This window comes from Corvus brachyrhynchos, unplaced genomic scaffold, assembly GCF_000691975.1.
Source record: "Corvus brachyrhynchos isolate BGI_N302 unplaced genomic scaffold, ASM69197v1 scaffold105, whole genome shotgun sequence".
Lineage (NCBI taxonomy): Eukaryota > Metazoa > Chordata > Aves > Passeriformes > Corvidae > Corvus > Corvus brachyrhynchos.
Window position 1 is genome coordinate 4,047,407 of NW_008238452.1, and position 17,118 is coordinate 4,064,524.

A 17,118-nucleotide genomic window follows, 5' to 3' on the forward strand; every position below is an offset into this window, starting at 1 on the left:
CTGCTGGCTTGTGTATCAACAGCATTGACGATGGTGTTTGTTCCACTTTGTTTTGGAGCTCTTTTGCAACATGGGTAATGCTTAAATGAGGTAGATTTACTCAGCCTGGCTGTCACAGGCCCTGCATCTTACACATTTTTCTGTTGTGAATTCCTGGAAAGGTAACTTATGAATGGGTTTATTCCTTATGTGTGATTTGCTAGCATGCCACTTTAATTTATTTGGCATATTGTTTGTTTTCTGTTCTGTCTGCTGGATCAATATGAAACCAAAAATCTCCTTTCCCTTTTTCTGCATATTTCAGTCTGGCTCATCTCTGGCATTCATTTTACATTGCATTCCCACAAAATATTACTTTGGTACAAATGAAATACAAGTGAATTACTGAACAGGTTTGGGGGCAATGACCAAAGGTTTGGGAACATCAGATGCTTTTAAGCTAGAGCTAGACTTGAAGAAACAAAAAGAGAATGGGGCAAGAGCAGTGCAGGATTTAACATGTACAAGAAGGATGTTTGTGAAAAGCATTTTGGAAAGCATTTTGAAACACTAGTGTGATGAGTGCCTCTCTGGTTGTAATCAATTTTACAGTTAAGATTTCATTAGAATTAGTGAGTCTCATTGTCTTTCTTGAACAATGTATTTTTTTTCTCTTCAAATGTGTTTTTTCTGTGTGGGAAATATGTTTTTAATGCAAATTAATACTCCAGCCAAAAAAAGTGCCTTCACCTATTCTGGGTGTATCTAGGAAATACTTAGAGCTTGGAAACCTGATAAATTTGGTGGGTGAGCACCAAGGAAATTCTGCACACTTTTTAACAAACACTTTCAATTATTGCAAAACCCCATAAATCTGTGAGCAGAACTGATTCTGTTTTACTTCAGGGTGTTCCTGTTCTTAAAAGCCTTGACAGAAAGCAGAAAATTTATGTAGTTCTGAGCAATCTTTTACATGACCATTACAACCCCCTCTTTTACAGAGCCTTAATTCTTTGAAGTAGCTGAATTTTATCCATCTTGGCTTCAGTCTGCCAGATCTAATAAAAACCTACAGCGTTACATTGCATATTATGGTTGTAAAAACTTCTGGTTGTTCTAATAACAAACACTTGCAGGGGGCACAACAACTGGGTCGCATCTCTTTCGTTCAGGTTCACAAGTGGAGATTTAGATTTTAGCTGCAAAATCTGCATATGACTAAGAGTCAGGAGACCTGCACAACGTCCCCCACCCCAGCAGTGTGAGCAGCAGGGCTTCTGGAGAACTGCATGTTTATGCTGCCTGGGTGTGCAGCTGGGCCATGCAGGGATGTGGGACTTGTCAGCTTGAGCAGCTTTTTCTGTTTCCCTGGCTTGGCAGAGTAGGGACACGGAAAACCTGGAGCAGCCACGATGCAGCCCCAGGGAGCTCCCCAGCAGGGCTCCTAAATCCAGTTCACTCTGCAGAACCAGGGGAGAACACATCTAATAACTAAATAAATATATTTTTGTTCATTCTTCACTGCTTTTTTCCTTTCCAGTTTTTTAGAATGTTTTTTGCTTCTTACATGACTCTTACTGACATGGGTGCCGTATTTTCAGTTACATTTAACCTGCATCTCTTTAATGTGGGCTGCAATGCTGTGCCCAGCTTGGCAAATACACCTGAAACTGGTGAAAAGTCAAAGCTCAGTGGGACGAATTAGAGCTGGAGTAGCAGTCTGAATTCTGTGGTGTTCTGGGTCAGCTTGGGGTTTTTTTTCATTCTGATTTCCTTTAGTCATTTTGCTTTATTCTTTTGTTGGTTCAGTGGTGGTAGAGAGTGTTCATTCCAGGTCAATATTTTTCAAATTTGATATTTTTAAGTTAGACACCTGCAGGCCAAGTTTAGGCACTCCATAATAAGGCTTAATCCTCATTAGTCCCCAGTGTCTGCAGCTCCCATTGAAATCAATCGAATGCAGCTTTCCATACTTCAATGTGATTTTGTTATGATTAAACAGACAGTCATAAAACTCAGACAAGCTGGAATCAAGTTGCACATGGAACTGAATTGGCTTTTTTTTTCTTAATAGGATCCTTGTAATTAGTGATTACCAGATGCATTTAGAACGTGTGAAATGCCTGCAGGAATTGAAACTTAGAAGGGGGAGGGATGCCAAATGCCTCAGATCTTCTGCTGGCAACCTTTCATTTTAAATTTCTGCCCTGCACATAGATGAAGCAGCATGGTTTCTATAAAATGTTCAGCTGTGGTTTCACATTAAGTTGATGTTACAAATAAATAGAGTGACTTGTAATTGAAAACTTACTTGCTTATAAATAGCAGGTTTAGCTCTGGATGGCTCCCCACTTCATTTCAGTTGTCACCTTGCTGTCCTTAAGATAGGTCTTAGGAAACCTGTCAATTTTCAGTTCTAGCAACTATCACAATGGTATTGTTTGATCTAAAGAGAAGAATAAGGCTTCTGATGAACTAGAGGTGTCTGAGGAAACATGCGCAGGGCTGCCGCCAGCCTGCAGCAAAGGAGCAGAATGGCTCCTCTGGATGAGGTGATGTTGGCTCACTCTTTGTACAATCTCTTCTCCCACTTGAGATGGAGAGGCGGTGCTTGCTTTTTTCATGTTTGGAGTTATAATCAAAAAACCTCCAGGTTTAAGGGATTATCTTAATGTGGACTGCTTACTGTTACCCTGTAACAGCCCTTTTCTCTGGGAGGTTGGTTTGGGTTTTTTTTATTTCTCTCCCTTCTCTTTGGAAATGCAGTGCTGGAGAGTAACTTGCCTGACCAGAGGGAAGCTTGTTAGGAGCTTGTAGAATGCTTGAACAACATGCTTGTGCTCAATAACTTACATATGGCTCCTTTTCTCTCCAAGTGACTTAGATCAGAGTCATTACTCAAATTCTCTTAATTTTGGAGCAGTAGTTTTACTAGGCACTTCCATGAATCATAGGAATTTTTGGGACAATGTGAGGACATGCTTGAATTTTAGAGTATGAAAGATAATTGATTCTTTTAGGATGATTAATAAAAGTCCCTTTTGCAACCCTTCCAATGTTCCTGCAACTGCTGGCAGCTTTGTTACTTGGGTAGATTTTTGTCACTGCAGCCAGAGATTGTTGTTGCTGCTGTCCTTGCAGAACTGTCCCTGACACAGTGGTGGACTTACTAGAGGATGGTGCTGGGAAGGAGGAAGTAGATTCCTGGCTTGCTTGTCAACCATTTGTAGCTGATGAAGAATAAAATGAAATGTAAGACCCTGTTACCTGTTCTGATTGTAATTGGATGCTTAACTTTTTCTTCAGTTGTTGATTTTTTACTTCCCCTTCAAAGCTCTTTTATTTTTTTCTTCCCTGTTCCTAACAGATTCACTGTGAGGAGCTCAAAATGAAGAAGAGAGATGAAGGGGACTGCATGGAGCTGTGCCCCCATCCGTGTGTTGAGATGGAAAGGTATTGACTTGATAATATTGAGAGAATTAAATATAGTGCAGTGAGTGTCCTCTCCCTTTCAGCTGAGGCTGCCTGGCAGCCACCACAGGCAAGGAGCTGGCCTGACTTAAAGAGCTGGTTGTCCCCTGTCAGCTACTGTATGTTACGCTTCCTGGCTGCATTTCCAAATGGTTTTCATCTGTCTGTCCTGCTTGTGCTGTTAGTAGATCACTGAAAATACCTCAGCTCTGTGTAGGACACATGGACTCAAATGAATCGTGGGCTTGTTTTCCTCCAAAGGTTCAGCCCAGCTGTGAGCCCAGCTCAGCAAGGCGTTGCTGAAGCATCCCCATCCTGGCCCAGGCTGAAGCAGGAGGCAGAATAGGCTGTTTGTGGTGATGCCCGATTGGAAAAGAGAGCAGTGGTGTCAAGTACCAGTTAAAAATGTCAGCTGTGCAATTGCACTGCATCAGAGTCACAGCTTTCCAGAGGAGCAAGCACATGTAAGATGTGAACAGACCTGTGGGGCTCCAGCTGAATCTGTAGGGCAAGCAGCCGGTCTAGAAGGGGCTGTGGGAGGGACACCAGTCTGAAAAGGCACAAACTGAGGCCAGGAAAGTGCCCTGAAGGGGGCACAAGCTTTTCTAGACATTGATCTTCACAGAAAAAGAGTGAGCACTTAAAAACATCTAGATTTGTCTCCCTTCTTGTCCTTTTAACTCTTAGCTTTCAGTTCTTTCAACACTTTACTACCACCTCCCCACAGCTTTCTGCATGTGTGCCTTTCAGTGGGGGAATTCATCTGCTCATGTGCTGCTTGGTGGTTCTGCTTGGCCAAGCTTTCCAGCTGATTGATTTTCACAGCAAAAATCAATTCCCTTTCCACTAGTGATCCACACGCAGCTACGTGAGGCCTGGGAGCTGAGTCTGGGTGACAGTGCCCCACTTGCTGCCTTTCCAGGGAGACAGTTGTCTGCAGCTCACTCACGGTTCATTTGAAGCCTGAGAAAGTTGGTGGAAATAATTTAATTGGCTTTTCCTGAGGTTTGAACGCAGCCCAAATGCTGTCCATCAGGAAGACATTCAATGTCTTGGTAGTATAATTAGGCAGAAGATCCATGTGAAAGGGGAATGATGCTCTTTTCCTGATGTACAAGCTGTATAGGGTACAGGAGTGAGGCAGCTGCATGGAAACCCAGTCCCAAAGGACAGGAACACCGAGGCACAGAGGGAACAGCACTGTGTGATAAGTAACATCATTTAGAGCAAACCAACAGTCATGGTCTTCTTACACATTGCAAATTTCCTGTGGGGAGTAAACACTGAGGGACACTGTGTGCCTGTATATCAGTAGCTTTCCTTCTCTTCACTGAGCTGGGATGGATTATAGGTGCAGCTTCACTTAATCACTGGGCCCTTTTGGCTTATTTTCAGAGAAACCAGATGTGTTTCCATTAAGAACATGCCCCTCTTTTGTTGTCATTTGTGTAATTCTTAAAATTAAGCAAAAGTATTAAAGAATAATTGTTTCTGCTCACATTAACAGCACACAGCTTCTCCAGATGTGGCATTTGACAGCCCAACAGCTGCTGGCTATTAAATGTGCCTTAAAAGCCCCATTCCTTTGTCGTAAAGGGAACAGAAGTGTAGGGACGTTTATGGGGTGAGAGGCAGATGTTTTGGCTACATCAGATTTGAGGGAAAGTTTAAAGTGGTTTCCCTGCTATGGTCACAGTGCATATTTTAACCCCTATCATACACTTTGTGGAGTGCTCTTCTTGGCACCGGGGTGAGATTATTCCTAATCCTGCACTGACCTGTGGGACATCTCACTCTGAAGACAGTGCAATTCTTCCAGGTAGATCTCAGCTGCTGCTTGGCTGGCTTTCCAGCTATGCTCTTGAAGTACTGGATAAATTTTTGGGGGTGAAACTCAGGTTAAAATATTAAGCTAGAAATAATTTGAAATATTGTGTTGCCTTTTTTTCCCCCCTAAACTCTCTTTTTAAGTATATTCTCATAATCATCAAAGGCAGGTGTTCTTTCTGTGTTTGTCCCAGCACAGTATGCTTTATGCCCAATAAACTATTTTTTTATGGTGGTACATATGAGGTGGAACATGGAACTAGTGGAACTCAGTTTCAAGAGTTCTGGTTCAAATTCCCAAGCCTAAACTTTGAGTGGAGTGTTGAGTACTGGAATTGCACCACTGGTCCTTAGGGAGCTGCACCACATTTTAACTATTCTCTATCAGCTCAGAGTCTGTTCAACTTCTAAGAGCTTATGGGGCTGCAAAACTTGTTTTCTGTAACAAAAGTCTTTTTGTCTTCTTGGCAAAATTTTATCCTTCCTATTGCTTATTGGACTGGAAATTCTTTGTTACTATTTTGTCTTAACTGGAGAAGATTTTAATGTAAAAATCCCAATGTATTTGCATGAAAAAAATCTAAGAATTTTACAAAACTAAATTAAAAGAGAGCAAAAGTTCTGTAAAATCACACGGAACATAAGAGAATAGGCTTGTTCTATAGATAAACTGTCATTTAAAAGAATTATATCCAATTTTATTCCTATTTTAAGTCTATTTCTAGTGATGCCTTTTCCTGGTTTTAAAATCAAGAGTCAAACATGGTTAGAAGGGAAAAAGGGATTTTACCTCTGTATTTATTTTAAGGATCCTTAGGTGCACTATGTCCAGGTGGAATGCACTGAAATGCACCCCGCAATGCACACCCACAAAAGATCTGGTATAACATTACAGGTTTTGCTAACTAGCATATCTATCAAAAATTCCCCAGTGAGAGGCTTGAACGAGCCCCTCTTCCCCAAGGAACCTTCCCCTGGATGGTTCTATCTTAGCTTACAGAATGTGTTCTGGAGAGGACCTTGGGGTCTGGGGCACACTGATCCCTAGCTACGAAGCTTCTGAGATGTTTCGTCTCTTAGCTGAACAAACAAGTCCAAGAATGTAGGCAAAAAGCACTAAAAAGGTATAACAGGGGTATAAAAGAAAAGGCAAAAAAATCGTCATGGCATCGCTAGTACAAGTTAGGTTAAATATTCTGTAATTCAGTCTGATTCTCCCCCTTGTTCTACAGGCCTTTTTCTGAAATGAAGTCTGTTATCTTAAATAGGGGAAATATTAGCTGAAACAAATTGTCTCGAAATTTGCCACATTTTTATCTGACCAGTTCATTCTCCATAATTCAAAAGCAGAAATTTCTTTCTTTCCATGAATTTACTCCCTAGTCTTAGCCAAGCAAGAATCCTACATCCCAAATGCCCACCCAAGGGGAGGAAGCACGTGTTTTACCATTAGACTCTGGAATTCATTTCCCATCAAAATATGACTCCATGGTGTTGGCGTCTGGCTGTAAATCCTGGTTTAAAGCCTTTTTTCACAATTGTTTATGGTGTGTATTTGTGCTTTCACCAATCACAAGAGCACACCACCCTTGAAATTAATATTTCAAATAGAATTATATGGCTTTGGTATTAATATTGTGCAATAAATGCCTTGGGACACGTTGTAGGTATGTCCATTGTTACCAAGTAAGGAATAATGCCAGTTTCTAGTGAAAAACAGGGAGAGCCAAGAGATGCAAAACTGGGACTCTTATGGAGCTTGTACCTGCTTATTTGAGAAACTTCTATTTCTCAGCCCTCAATCCATGCTACTTAAGGCCAAAGTATGGGGCTGATCATGTTCTGGCTGTCAGCTTAAAAACAGAATTGCTGTAAAAAGTATGCAACCATTTATAAAAAAAAAATCATTATTATTTAGAGCATTATACTGTTATAAATAATACCAATAATTAATAATAGGCCAGTGGAGCCTAGAAACTGAAATGGTGCAAAGATGTACCATGGAGCAAGAAGTGAAAACCATTTTAAAGACAGCAAGTTGAACAATGTGGGAGAAATGAAAACACCTTTAGTAGGGTGCACAGTGAAGTTCAGCATGGATATGGCAACTTGCTCGCCAAAGGGCACAGACCTAATTTCTTATTCTTGAGGGACATGGCTTTTCAGATATGACATGGAAATTGTAAGGAAGGTTGGGCTCTTTTCTTTCCCTGTAAGCTGTTAAAACTTTTGCTGGGAGACCAGCTTCCTTCATTACATCTGTACCTTCTGTTTCCATGTCAAATGTCTTAATTAAAAAAAAAAAAGGAAATTTTGCAACTAGCTCAAAGTTTACAAAAAAAAGTTAACATTCTAATCTTTTTTTTGTCTCCTGCAGTAATCACAGCTTGCTATGTACAGTTTTTGTATCTTTGTATACTTTAGAAAGCTTTAGCACATAGAAGGGATATATACTTTGTCCTGTATGACCGCAGAAAAATGCTTTTAATGTTTTCTGAAAAGTTTTAATGGTACAGAGGTGTACCTGTGAACTCCAGTAAACCAACAGCAGTTTTGAAAACTGTTTTGTGCAGAATCTGAATGCTGTGTGCCCTCTAGAGCTGTCCCGGGGAAGCTCTGTTAGTCAGCTTGTCTTGGTCTGGAGTAGCTCTTAATCATGAGTCCCCTGATGTATTCAAGCACTCAGAGCATCTCTGGGCTCTGAAAGTCCAGATTCTAAATCAGATCTACACACCAGATATGATGAATGTTCTACCTCACCATAAATGTATCCTCCTGATTATCAAAGTGGCTGATAATAAAATGCAGATAAATGCAGTAATAGTTTCACAGTCTAAAAATGAAGTAGTTTTTTGATTTTCATGATAATCTTCAAACACGTGGATATTACAAAGCAGAAATTGGTTTGTAGGGATCTGAGCCTTTTGTAGTTCTGTTTCTTTTACCCAGGCACAGCTGGGTCCTGCTCTTGCCCAGGTAAGTCCAGAAAGAAGAATGCAGAGAGACAAGAGTAGGAGCAGCCAGAGGTGAATTATTTACAGCTACAACATCAAACTGTGAGGAGCAGAGCAGAGGAATGAACATTTCCTGGCTGAAAAGAAATATTAAAAGCCAACCCCCCCATGTTTATGGGGTATTTCTCAGCTTGGTTCATGCTCTGACCTCAGGAGGTTGTGGTCACACATCTCCACTTGCTGTGGCTGAACCAGCAGCAGAGCTGAGTGCAGCCTGCCTAAACACTTGCTGCTGCACTCCTACCAGATTGCTGCTCATCTTTTACTCTCCCCAGGGCTGCACCTAGACTTCTTCATTCTGAGTATTTTTTTCTTAGGCTAAACTGCTTTATTTGGCTTAAAAGAGTTTAAGAAGCACTGGCTAATTTGACTGAGCTGGGGGAGTGGGTTGTGCTGGCAGCTGGGGGTGGTAAATTGCAGCAGCGAGTGGCTGCTTCCGTGCTGTGGCTTTTTAGTTCTGAGCAGCCTCAGAAGCAGTGAGGGCTCTGCACAGGGTGTGTGCACCTCTGTTACACAAAGCTGTCTCAGCATCAGGAACTGCAGTCCAAATGGGCTGAAGGTGCTGTTTTCCAGGGAAGTGCACTTGTGGGTGCAAAGTGCTTGCTCTGCCAGCTGCCTGAGGTTCGGGAACCTCAGCACAGAATTGCTTAAGAAAAGGTGCCACTTGCCCTGGCTTATCCAGGATTTTGCAACATTTAGCCAGACAGAGAAGGGCTGGATTTCTCTCACAAGGTTCGTTGCTTTCCTTCTGCAGTTTTCTCCATGAGCAGCCACGTGGTGCCCGTGCTGCTGCTGGGGCTCACCTGCCACCCACGCACAGCTGAGGCTTTGGAAACTGGCAGCAGCCCTCAGAGCAGCTGCAGCCTCCTGCACCACTGTGGAGTTCATGAAAATGTGCCTTGGGAAGGTCTTGCTTTTAATCCTCATGGCCATGAAATTACAGCTTGTCCAACTACCAGCAGCAAGTTAAAAAATAAAAAAGCCCTCTAGTATTTTGCTAGTCCTTATTTGCTACTGTTGGTATTTTATTTCCTCTTGGAAATGATTTTGTATCCATGCTTAGTGAAAACACATTTCTGTTACAGTCTCTGTGTTTTAAATGTGGAGCATTAAATGAATCCTTCTATCAGCATGAAATTCACCACACTTATTTACTCTTATAATTAAGATAGATGGGTTTGTTTATTGGGTAATTTTATCAATTTTGCTTCAAGAGTTTCCTCAGAGCCTGCAGTACAATCCCTGAGGGTTGCCTGTCTAAACTTCAGGGAGTATAATTGATAAACTCCTACTGCTTTCAATTTTTCTGGTGGTTTAAAGAAAGAATTGTGTATTTTCTGCCTAAATAAATAATTAATCTTGCAATAATAGGTTGGTGATACTTTTGAAGCTTGCAGTTTGCTTTCTGGTCATGCATTACTTATATTTAGAGTTGGTTTAAGTTGATTAGGCAATAAAAGTCTAAGCTTACAAAAGAGATGAATCTTCCTTGATAACTTGGGTTGATCTAGAAGATTTAGGGTGTTGTGTTAATTTTGCCTCAGTTAATTATCTGAAAGTCACATTGCACCATTAGAGTGTATCAAGTGAGTCAGCCCTAGTTGCTAGTTAGTTCTATCAATTTGGAGCAAGACCCTATGTGCACCTAAGTCCTGTATGTCCTTACCAGAGTGAAAGAAAGGAATTTTCCCACCAAACAAATATAATTTTAAATGTTCACAACAGACCAATTTTTACAAGATACAAATGTTTTTAAAAGGAACCTCTAAGGAAGAAAAAATGGAAAATGCATGTCAGGTTTCTGTTACAAAGTGTTAGAGTAAACAAAAAGTGCCATCAAAAGACACTGTCAACTGAGCACCTAGTTTTGCAAATCTAAACCTATTCAACTATTCTGATTGCATTTTTGCTGAAGTTGAATTTAAAACTCTTGTGAGTGGGTGAAATTGAGGGCACATGGTAGTCTTCATGTAATCCCCAAAAGGGTCAATTTGGATTTTGTAGATGAAATGCAGTGGAATTCATAAAGACTGCTTGTGTAAGTATTTTAAATGAGTTTCTGCCACAGACCACTTAGAGACTGTGTGTCACTGCTCTGGTACTCTCTGCTTGTGTTACCAGGAAGGAAGGGAGCAGGAGGCTGGTGCAGGACCAGCTCCGCGCTCTCACACTCAGAAGAGAGCCTCGAGTTCTGTGTAAAGTTTAACATTGCTTTTTCTTCCTAAGCAGGTGTGAAAGTAAAGAGCTGGATGTTGAAATAAGGAACCTGATAGGGAAGAGCAACACTTACAAGTCGTGTGAGGACCCCAGACCTCTTGCCCAAGAGAGGCTGAGCCCTCAGAGAACTTCGTGTTCCCTTAAGGTAATCGCAGTGTGCTGTTGCAATGTTTATCTGCCAGGAAAGAACATTCAGGGGATGTTCTCTGGGGGACTTGACTGTGCATGAAACTTTAGGATTTCTGAAATGATGCAATGAACTTGCTACAGTTTTTTTTTTCCTAATATAGCTACTTTCTGTTATGAGGAAGAGTTACTGTGAAGGTACATTTCATACATAGTGCTTTAAAAGGTCAGCTAATTATCCACTGATTATCCTAAGTCAAACCCTGTGTCCAGATGTGCCTTTTGGATAACAAATCCTCAGAACTATGTAACCCCCAAAACACTGTCATTTTTGATGCATTTGGGAGTTCTGATTTAACAGGGAATGAGCAGAGGTGTGGGACACAAAGACCTGTGGAAGTGTCAGGTTTTAGATGAATAGGAAGAGAGCAGAAGGAAAATGATGATGATTCAAAACCACACTTCTGTGGTATTGCAAACAGAAAATCGTAAGCCACCTGCTAAGGCGGTTGTCTTTCCCTGCAGTGAAGCAGTGGTTAACAAGCCTGACAGAAACTTGTTCTGGGTTTCCCTCTCAGTTTCACTCCTCTCCCCTGAAATAGGGAGAATAGAAGGAATTTCTGTGTTTTCCACAAACTGGGAACAGGAGGAGGGAGGGGTGTTGATGAGAGGAGTGATTAAACCATGAGTGATATCCACCTGCAAGGGATGATACACTTACCTGTGTCACTCCAGCACAGGATGGGGAAAGGAAAACTCTGAAGGCTGCACCCCGCGGCAGGAAATTTCTGAGGAGGTAAAAGGGAGATGACTCTCTTCTACAAAATCCAAAATTACACACAGCTCCTTTCACATGTAAACCGCCATCTCCAGAATGACTCATGACCTCGGGGCATGAAGCTGAGCCTAAGCCCAAGGAGACACCCCAGGGTCAGACCAGTGGGATTAGAAACTGAGAGAGAAGCCACAGGCAGGGATGGGGATTCCCGGAGGCAGGGGAGAAATAAGCATGGTGAAGCAGAAGTCAGTGCAGAACCAAGCTTTGAAATTACAAGCCACAAATGATCCATGGAAACACCTGGTTGCACATGTTAGCCTCCCTCCAGCAGAAGGAGACATAGGAGAGGATTTGGGGGATGTGGGGAAGAAAGAAAAAGGATGTGCTTACCTGGACCCTTTCTGTGTGGTGCTGCAGTGCTTCGCACAGGATACCATGGCAGTATTTAATCTGTCATGCTTTTATGCTCTCTGCATTTATAGCACTTCTTGCCTGTGAAAGGTGTGTGTGGTTTTTCAGAGCTAAGAGGGACAGTTTATGATACTTCTGCACTAGACACATGCTGGCTATTTTTTCTTTATACTTTTAAGTCAAGCAACTTTTCACTTGGCTGGTTATTGAGCTGAGCTTCAAGTGAGTGACAGCTTGACAGTTCTGATGAGCTTCAACAACCTTGGTGTAAGGGGCAAGGAGCACATGAATTGTGTGTTTCGGGAAAGGAGGTCACACTTTTAACACCTAGTAGATGTTGTGAAGATTATGAAGTACTATTAATCCTCCGACCCCCCCGCCCCAACCCCCCCTCCCAGCAGAAAATATCAGTTTGTCAAATTAGGCTGATTTGGACTTAAAATGAGGGGCAAATTATATATTTAAGAGTTAGGAAAAAGTTAATAATGAAACAAAAGTGTACCCTTCCCTGTAATGTCAATCATTCACCAGGAAGTTATTTGTCACAGCTAGCAGGTCATTTTCATTCTGTAACTTTTTTTCTGGAGTGAAGAGTACACATTGCACTCTGCAGAATGGCATTTCCATTTGCCCTTAAATTGCTTTCAAGACTAATCTGTACATGTCTGTAAACAAATTCCCCTTTTTGCCAGGATTTTTTTCCATAAAAATTTATGATATTAATGTGGTTTTAAATGCAAATATTTGAGAGAGAGAAAATGTAGATCTGCAGAATGAGCTCATTCTCAGCACATCCTTTAGACTATGACTCCTTTAATTGCAGCTTGTCCTGATGCTGTATTCATCATTCCAGGAAAGGGAATAGATTTGCATTTTTTAGATTTACAAATTGTCATCCACTTACTTTCACATGAAACTTGGATTTTCATCATCAGGCCTGAGCTTGCAAATGCTTAGGTACTTGGGAGGCCATGCCCTTATAGTTAGTGGATAAAGGAAATCCTGAAGCAGGAGCCTGTGCTATGTTTGATTTACTCTGAAACCGCTTCTTGCTCTAATTTTTTCCGGTTCCCACGTATTAAGACACAAATTTGTATCTGCACCTATTTTTCTGTCAGAGGGAGCATGTAACTGAGCAGCACAAAAGGCTGAGGCTGACGCACTTACCAAAGGGAAAATCCCTTTCTAGCACACCTCTCTGGTGAGGCACAGGGGCCAGGCTGTGGCAGGAAGAGGCAGATTCTTCTTCTGGTTCAAGAGCCAATTTTATTCTTCAGCTAAAATCTCTCATTTTTTACCACTTCACCACATGCCTCAGAATGGGAAAGGGAGTCGCAATGGATGTTGTGGCAAGCACTGCTGGCATAACAACAGCTTCAGCAATAAAGCCAAAACCAAACCTCAACTGAAACATAAGCAAAGTGACTGCTTCCCAAAAGCCACCGAATTTTAACCCAAGTAACCTCAGAGTTAATCTAGCTTCTACAAGTCTGCAACTGAACAATAAATAAAAATAAATTTAAAAAAAATATCCCCAACAAATATGACAGTAGTTCCATGATCAGCTAGGAAGAGAACAGAAAAAGATTGCTTTGTCATTTTGCACCATTTTGTTATCATCAAGGAAAGCCTCACATTTGCTTGCATCAAGCCTTTTAATGGTTCTTGGTTTCACTGCAGTTACTGAGCAGACAATTTTCAGAAGTGAGAAATGGTTTTCATTATCTGAAATTATGAGTGACATTTTGTAATACCATTGTTCCCAGAATTAAGATCCAGCACTCTGAAGATGAGAACTTCTATCTTCTCATGATGCCTAGGCTTGAGAGAGGATTCAGCACCGGCCAAAGCTCCAAGGCTTTGATTTTTCTCCCACTGCAAGCTTCCCAAAGATGCCTAAAAGGCTTTTATGCTCAGGAAGCTCAGGTCTTCCTAGAATACAAACTAAAATATTTCACATTTTTAAACAGGGCATTAAAAAAAAAAAACCCTCAAAGCTACTACTAATAGAAATTACAGAATATCATGGAAATAACATAGAAATCAAGGAAAGGCTTCTAAGCTGTTGTATGCTGCCACTTGGGAGTTAGGGAGTGTGAGGGGCAGCAGATCCTGCCATTTGCTTCCTGGAAAGCTTTTTCCGTACCTGGCAGATTTTTAGGTTTGTGACTGCATTTACAGTCTGGTTGTCAACTGGAATTTTCCAAGCAATTTAAAACTGTGTATTTAGTTCAATAGCTTCAACCCAAGTATAAATGCTTTAAAATATTTTGGGGGTTTTTTGAATTCTGAAGCCTGATAGTTCTCCAAGAGTCCTTCTGTTAAGGATTTCTGTATATCTCAGGTTTCTGAAGTGCTGTTGTTAAGTTTTTCTTGATTATATAGCAGTAAATATAAACAAATGTAGTGTCTTTATCTCTGCAGTATCAATGAAAATGAATGTTGTCATCTCCTTATCTTTGTTTTCACTGCTATTGCCTGTTTTGACAGAGACAGGCAATGATTTTGCTTTAACATCTCCCAGTTTTTGCTGGAAGAATACCACCACCTCTGAAGAGCTTCAGTTTTTGTTCCCTACTCACTGGCATTTCTTCTGTTCATACAGATTCCAGACATACTTCTCTCCCTCCAGTCTGTTCTTACGTGGCAACCAGTTATCCATGTGAATGCTAAGCTGGATGAGACAGGCACTGAAAAGTACTTTAGTCTTAGTTCTATTCTGTCAAATTTTATATAAAATCATTCACTTTCGGTTGTCATTAATGCAGTCATGAAGAAATCACCAACAAAGGACTTGGTGTCCTAATGTCCAGCTAGCTTTCCAGGAAACTACTCACCTCTCCAGGAAGCTGTTGTGACCCAGCTTACAGTATCAACCAAGGTCTCAGCCTCATCCTCTCTTCAAAGTAATTTGAGCATTAATGTCTTTCAAGTGGGAGCTGTGATTCATGAGTAGGGCTGTGCACTGGGTTTGCTCTTCTGACCCCACTGCGGGGACCACTCTGCACCTCACTCACCACATCCCAGCGTGCTCTTGTGGGGAAACCAGAAACTGGGGCTGCTTTACCTTTGCAGGCCAGACCATAAAATACAGCTGTTCAACCTGAGCTTTCTCCCACAGCTGAGGTGCTGCTGGAGTGGGGATGAGATTGGTGAGAGTGGGAGCTGGGGGATGGACAGGGTCTGGGCTCGAGAGACAGCGTCCTCGAGAGCAGATGTGCAATGTGGAACGTTTGTGATTTTATTTTTATGGATCTGATGCTCAGTGCTGGTGCTTTAGACTCTTTGCACGAGTTTATAGTCTTCAATGCTGAACCTGCTCAAAGACTAGTTTTGATATAGGTACAGATTAAATTCTTCTGATTTTTGATGGGTAGGATGATTCCTATGTAGAATCTGAAACATCTTCATTAAAAGAACCTTTGTTTTATAGTTTTTCTCTTGATATACCACAGTTCCAGCTGCTCCATGAACCAGGAGAAAAATAAAAAGAATCTCAGGGTAGCAGGATATATTTCATATGCAAATATTATAAAATAGTAGCTTTCTTCCAAATTGGGGTTTGTGTCTTGCAAAAGAGGAGTTGCTTAGTCACACATTGTGAACCAGAGACCTGGAATGTGGCTGCAAAATTCCAGCATTTCACTGGATTGCTTTACTTTGTCTAAATCCTTTTTGGAAATTGAAAGAGGGGTTTCTATTATTGGATGTCAAATTTCACAGGCTAGCTTTCATTCCATTCCTTGAAAGTGGAATAAGCAACCTCTCCTGCCACTGCAAAAGCCATAGACCCAGAGATCTTTCCACAATAAGGAGCAGGATTTTTCTTTCATGCTTCCTTCTGAAATCTAGCATTATTCAGAATTCCAAGACTGAAGAAGAGAACATTTTAGACTTTTCTGTTTCATTTTGACTTTTTATAGGAAGTCTGTGGAAGCCTTTTCTTCGTTAATCTTTCCTGTGAGATTAACCTGGTAAGGTAAACATCTTTCTCCAAATGGGAAACTAAGGCACAAGTTTGGAGCATTGGGTACCTTTGAGTACTCAAGTCTTGGGTAGCTTGAAGCTGGACCCGGCTTGGGTGAGGCAAGTACCAGAAGTGCAAATAAAACATCTGCCATTCTTCATCTTTGTGCAGCTTTTCTTCAGGGAAACAAATCAATTTTCCAATTATGGTTTTCCCCTAAATATCTCGGGGTCTTTGTATGGGGGTGCTCTTCCCTGTAGCTGTTAACAGACTTTGCTATTGCTCCTTTAGAAGCATGACTCACTCCTTTTTCTGTTCTGATAGTTCACTCTTAGTGTCAATAATTGTTGTAATTACTTAAGTCCTTTTTTATAACTGGAAGCAGGGATAGAAAAGCCTGTCCTCTTACTGAAAAAGCAAATACCCTTCCTTCCCTTATACATGCAACTTCCTCTCTGGGGTGAACTGGCCAGGCAATTGTGATTTCCATGCACACAAAGCAGAGAGCTGCCTTGCCTGGCACATTAGTCATAGGCATTGTGCTTCATCCTTTCTGGGAAGCCCCACTCAGGAAGGAGGAAAAGGTTAAAATCAGAATTCCACCACTTCTTTCTGGACCGTGGCTGCTTCCACAGGCAGCACTCCTGGATCTTCTGGGTCTGAAAACAATTCTCCTGCTCCTTTAGCCAAGATAAAATCTCTGTTTCATTGCTCTTCTTCTTCCAAAGACCCACAGTGAAGGAAACGCTCCAGGCCGGCTTGGATGCACCTGGGCAGGTGGGAGTGACATGGAAGCTTCAGCAGAACCATTGGACGTAAGTGACTGTGTTGGCTGTTCTCTGAAATGTTTTCTGATTAACAGGAGCTGGTGCAGGTCACTTTCTAGATTGACAATTATGGGCTCATCTTTGTGTTCTAATAGATTTTTCTGAATGATTTAAACTGTGTAAGAGTGGAAGGAAATGGTAGAAATATTTTTGCAGATGGCATTCTTAGAAAGAAGCTCTTTCCTAATGGTTTTTTTTTTTACCCTCCAGAAGTTACACAAAGGGTACAAAGTGGTTCATTTGAGTGATCCCACAACTTCTGTGAGCATTTGGGCTAGTTGGTGCCAAGTGTATGTATAGTTGTTAGATTTGTGAATTGTTCTATCACTTTATTAGTATTCTTAAATATGCACTTCCATGAACGCCTAAGGCCCAGATGCTGGAAGCAATTCAGCATGTGAATAACTCCATAAGCTGCCAGGTATTGCTTCAGATACTCTAAATTAAACATGTCTGTGAACTACAAGAAGAGGTATTAAGTGTTTTCTGGCTTGAAAGTCA

At 41.3% G+C, this 17,118-nt stretch overlaps 1 protein-coding gene across 4 annotated transcripts in view; it reads left to right on the forward strand.

Moving 5' to 3' along the window:
- TNIP3 (TNFAIP3 interacting protein 3) overlaps positions 1–17,118 on the forward strand; it is a 58,015-nt gene that overhangs the window by 19,302 nt on the left and 21,595 nt on the right. For 3 of the 4 annotated variants that reach the window (XM_017736927.1, XM_017736928.1, XM_017736926.1), the window contains 3 exons: positions 3,347–3,432; positions 10,521–10,653; positions 16,519–16,605. In XM_017736927.1, the coding sequence (XP_017592416.1) occupies positions 3,368–3,432; positions 10,521–10,653; positions 16,519–16,605 (285 nt within the window). In that variant the 5' untranslated portion in view covers positions 3,347–3,367. Of the gene's footprint in view, positions 1–2,285; positions 3,232–3,346; positions 3,433–10,520; positions 10,654–16,518; positions 16,606–17,118 lie in introns of those variants that run through there. The other variant, XM_017736929.1, reaches the window with a different exon arrangement.